Genomic DNA, 4710 nt, shown 5'->3' on the forward strand with positions numbered 1-4710 from the left:
GCCATTGGGTTTGGCTCAAAAGTTTACATTACATGTCCTTAATGACTGTGAGAGATTTTAGGTTATTGCCGACCAAGGCGACTATGATTCAATAAATTTAGTCCATGCAATGAAATCGTTCTTGGTAGCTAATTTTTTGCAAAAAAAACTAACATGGCTACTGATGCGTACCACAATGCTTGGGATGTACCAATCTAAAAATAATTGATGTTTTGTCTTTCATGATTTATGTTACATCTCCAGATAAATTGATACCCCTCCCTGTTAACAATGGTGAGAATTTGTTTCGGGAGTTTGAATGTGCATTCAAACGTTGTTTTCTGACTTCTGAAGTTTAAAAGTTAAAGGTCAGTTTGGCAATATAATTTCAGAACCATTTCTAGAAACTGAAAAAATCAATTTTTTATGAAACAAAACATTTTTGCTTCCAGACTTCTACGTCTGGATTTGTGAAACAAAATATTTCTGCTTCCGATCGCTCTAGTACTCCATGTTCACGGTTATACCGTGTCTTATGAGACAAAATACCGTATTTACTTTTCGTGCTGGCAAGTGAAAGAGATACCCCCACCCACACAACCCTCCACACCCCCACACCCACACAAAGAAGAAAATTATAAAGGAGAAGGAAAAACAAAGGAAAAGAAAAGAAAAGAGAAGAAAGAAGATCAGAGAGTTAGCAAAGAAAAATGGGATGGATCGGGGAGAGCGTAGACTCCATCAAATCCCTTCAATTCAGACAAGTTCTCACCCAAGTTGTCAGTCTTGGTTCGTCTTTCTCTCTCTCTAAAATTCAATTTTTAGGGTTTGTAGATTTTACTTAGAATTTCTTTAAAAATGAAATTGCAGGTATGATAGTTACATCAGCTTTGATAATATGGAAAGGATTGATGTGCTTTACTGGTAGTGAATCACCTGTTGTTGTTGTTCTTTCTGGAAGCATGGAACCTGGTTTCAAAAGGGTAACCCATTCCCTTCAATTCCAATCTCCATCACACAAATGTGTCCAATTTATTAGTTTTTCCAGTGAAAAAAAAAATCCTGCTTAATTTTTTTTTTTGTGAAGGAACTGAATATTTTGTTTCACTTCAAAGCTATTCATACCCTGTTTGCACCAATGCTGAGATGAAGGAAAGATTCTAAATAAGCATATAGTGTGGCAAACTGTGGCCTGCTTGTACAATCTCAGCCCTCGTTTTAAGCAGTGCTGGTGCAAAAAGGAGTAAGAAGGGCATTTGATTAGTGTTATTATGGGCGGCTTAAAGATTTAGTTTTAAACTTGTATGTTTTAGCAAAAGTTTGATTGTCTTCAACAAAATGTTCTGTATAACCTAAGAAGAGTTCTTTGAGAATAAGTAAATAAGTTTGAGAATAACTGTGTAACCATATATTTGTTTTGCAGGGCGATATACTGTTCTTACACATGAGCAAGGATCCTATTCGTGCTGGTGAAATTGTTGTCTTTAACGTTGATGTATGTTTCTTCATATATGCATTCTTTTCTTTATCATTTGTCTATCCTGATATAATTATTTTCCTCTGAGCTGATTAAGCTTGTTCATTTTTAATCACCTTTTGAATGATTTCGTTGGATTTCAAACTATGGGAATACTCCAGTGCCAAACTTTACCATCTGTGAAAAAAAGAAGCTATTTATGCTATTAAACACCGATAGATAGGATAGCCAAATGAAAATAGAAAGTAGTAAATAGTTGTCGTTAGTGCTCAGTCAGTCCGTGAAATACACTTAGAGATGCAGGACCAGGCAGAGATGATTAAACGGTTGAGTCTTGGTGTTCCAGCCCGAAGCCCATCTCTCCTTCCTAGTCTACATGGATGGAAAAAGATCCATGGATCCAGATGGGGTATGCTTGGAATAGTCATTTCCCAGATGAAAATATTGTCCTCAGCTGTGAGGCTGTTACACATATTACAGGGTGCTGCAGTGCTAAATGATGGACTCTTGGTTACGTTTATGTCTTGTTCAAAACAGAGATTGGAAATGGCTCCTCCCATTTCTTATCTTTTAGAGTAAATGCTAAGAGTGCAACAGTGGAAGGGTGTTGGCCGAATGTGGATCTGTGTTTTTGAGCCTTGTATTATCTTTAATATGTTAAGTTTAATTTTTTGTTAATTTACCTAATCCTCTTCTTATCCTCGTGTTCATTTTGCAACTAAACCAAAAAATTTGTACATCCAGTACTCTTTAGGCTTCACAATTGCATTTTGTTTCCCACTTAGTTTGAGATATTTTATCTTAATGAATTGGAGATCTAGATATCTCTTGTACTCTTGGTTGTGTTAGCTAATCCATTGTTTACACTAATATGTTTTAGGGGCGTGAGATTCCAATTGTCCACCGTGTAATTAAGGTAATCATCATCTTTGGTTATGTTCTTTTTGTTGATAGTATATAGTGTACATACATGTCTGACTCCTGCTATGGTATTTTCTGATCAGGTCCATGAACGGAAAGATACCGGAGAAGTTGATGTCTTGACGAAAGGTTTGACTTAGGATTTGAATTTTGATTTGGGAAATGAGGAAGCTGCATCTTTTATGATACCCCTCCATTCTTCATAAAACCATCTGGAGGTTCTTGTGATAATACAATTTGACAGATAACAAATGCCGTTTATTCTGTTAAAAAAATCTTCTTTCTATTATTTCATGAAAATTTCCTTTCTGTTATTTACAACCCTACACTGTATTGTAGTTCACTCTTTTGATTTTACTATAGGGGTAATTATTTTCTTGCTCGTAACTAAGACGCTTCCCTTTGTTTTATTGGTTGCAGGGGACAATAATTTTGGGGATGATAGACTTTTATACGCTCATGGTCAGCTTTGGCTTAACCGACACCATATCATGGGGAGAGCTGTAGGGTGAGCATCTTTAGCATTTAATTTTTTTTGGTAATTTTATCTGTTCTGATTGTGTGGATGTATAAGGTCTACACCCTAATCTTATCAACAATCTGGGTATTTGTTATGTCCAAGTAGATGGGTGGAAACGCCGTCCTTAGTCTTTGTTAGCGTGACACACAAAGATGACTCTGGAGACTGGTTCAGGAACATTGATGAGACTATGAGAGAGAGAAATTGGTGTAGAGAGTGTAGTCAAATCTTTTTCCCGCACTGATAGCTCTGCGTTATTGCCGCTATGATGTGTTTATCATGGCTTCATCTAATTTAAATAGTATGTGGAAGTTTGACAGCAGAGTTTCCAAACTTGTCTTGACACAGTTGTTAACATTTGCATTTTGTTTAAATTTCTCTTGTAGGTTCTTGCCGTATGTGGGCTGGGTGACTATTATCATGACAGAAAAGCCGATCATCAAGGTTTGTTGTATACTAGAAGATAGTATCGCCACTCTTGATTTAGTTATCTATTTCCAGTGCAGATTATGCTTTTTAATGGTTCTATTTTATTTATTTTGGTAAATAATGGTTCTATTTATTATTTTGTATGTTGATGGAAAATGCTGTTCTCTCCTGCAGTACATACTTATTGGTGCCTTGGGGTTGCTTGTGGTAACAGCAAAGGACTAATAAGCGGAATCTTGTTTCTGCGGCTGACAAACGGGAAACACATCCTCCATCTCTACCAATGGCAGTTGTATTTTACTGTCACTTTTCCCCCTTCATATATCATGTTTTGTGAAGGAAAGTACTTAGTTATGGCTAATGAAAAGGGATGATTAGGAAATATTTTTAACTAGTTAAATTAGAGTTGATTTAGTTTAAAAATGCAGAGATATTTCTTTCTCCTGATCGAATAAATTTTTTGTTGGAGTATGCAGTTGCAATAGAAATATCAGAAATTGTTATGTCGTCATTGAATTTGCCAGCAAGCATGCCGGCTTGGATACTTCTGTAGTCCCTTGGATTGGAAAAAAACAATGTTGTAGAGCAGAAGTATTATGTTTGAAGTCATAATTAATTTACACCCCAGAAGTTCAATGGATTAAAGTCAAAGATTAGGACAGCTGGATGAGTAGGGTTTTTATGCTTGGTCCTCGTAACACTCCGTGCACATTATCAATAGGCACCACCATGAAGTCTCCAGCTCCGGAGCTGCTTACACCCATGTCCAAAGGTGGGATAGCAGGAGTATAGGTAGGGGAATCATTATCAACTCTGCCCATGTTGTAAGGTCTAGCTTGAGAGATGAGTGCCCAGATGACAAGTTTTCGGAAAGTTGAACCACAGAAGGATCATAATTTGTCGATACTCTTCAGCTTGATGCTCAGTATTGTTGTTTTTATTTGATGAATCATTCCCCCAAACTCACAGCTTGAGAATGTTGTTCTCATAATGGGTTCAAGCAAGCATTATATTAGTCCTCAAGAACCACCCCTAGACCCTCTGCAGCTCCCACAACTTGTTCATTCTATAACTTATCTACCACTATTCCTTTTGAGGCTCCTCATTGTCACTTATATTCAAGGACTGTCAGTGAAGTTCTTGCCCAGGATCAATGAACACATTGTGACCATTCTCATCAGAACTGAAGTTTGAATTTGAGCCCTTAGAAAACCCATGTTATCCAAATATTTTCCTTTTAGTTTGCTGTTTTAATTTTGTGATCTTCAGTTGCAGGGCGTTATATGTATCCTCTGTCCAAAGATTGTAGATGAGAGATATCAAGAAACTCCTAAAAAGACGGTGATGATTTGATAATTGCAATGGAGGCAAAAGAAAACTCTAT

The 4710-nt window shown here is 36.8% G+C and overlaps 1 protein-coding gene across 1 annotated transcript; it reads left to right on the forward strand.

Moving 5' to 3' along the window:
• The first annotated feature begins 608 nt into the window (after positions 1 to 608).
• LOC113287301 (signal peptidase complex catalytic subunit SEC11A-like) lies at positions 609 to 3914 on the forward strand. Its single transcript, XM_026536007.1, has 8 exons — positions 609 to 768; positions 850 to 962; positions 1403 to 1474; positions 2337 to 2372; positions 2461 to 2506; positions 2798 to 2885; positions 3284 to 3341; positions 3501 to 3914. Exons 1-8 carry the CDS (start codon positions 690 to 692, stop codon positions 3549 to 3551), a joined length of 543 nt encoding a protein of 180 aa, XP_026391792.1. The 5' UTR covers positions 609 to 689; the 3' UTR covers positions 3552 to 3914.
• Positions 3915 to 4710: the final 796 nt, after the last annotated feature.

The sequence above is a fragment of the Papaver somniferum genome, chromosome 6 (assembly GCF_003573695.1).
Source record: "Papaver somniferum cultivar HN1 chromosome 6, ASM357369v1, whole genome shotgun sequence".
NCBI lineage: Eukaryota > Viridiplantae > Streptophyta > Magnoliopsida > Ranunculales > Papaveraceae > Papaver > Papaver somniferum.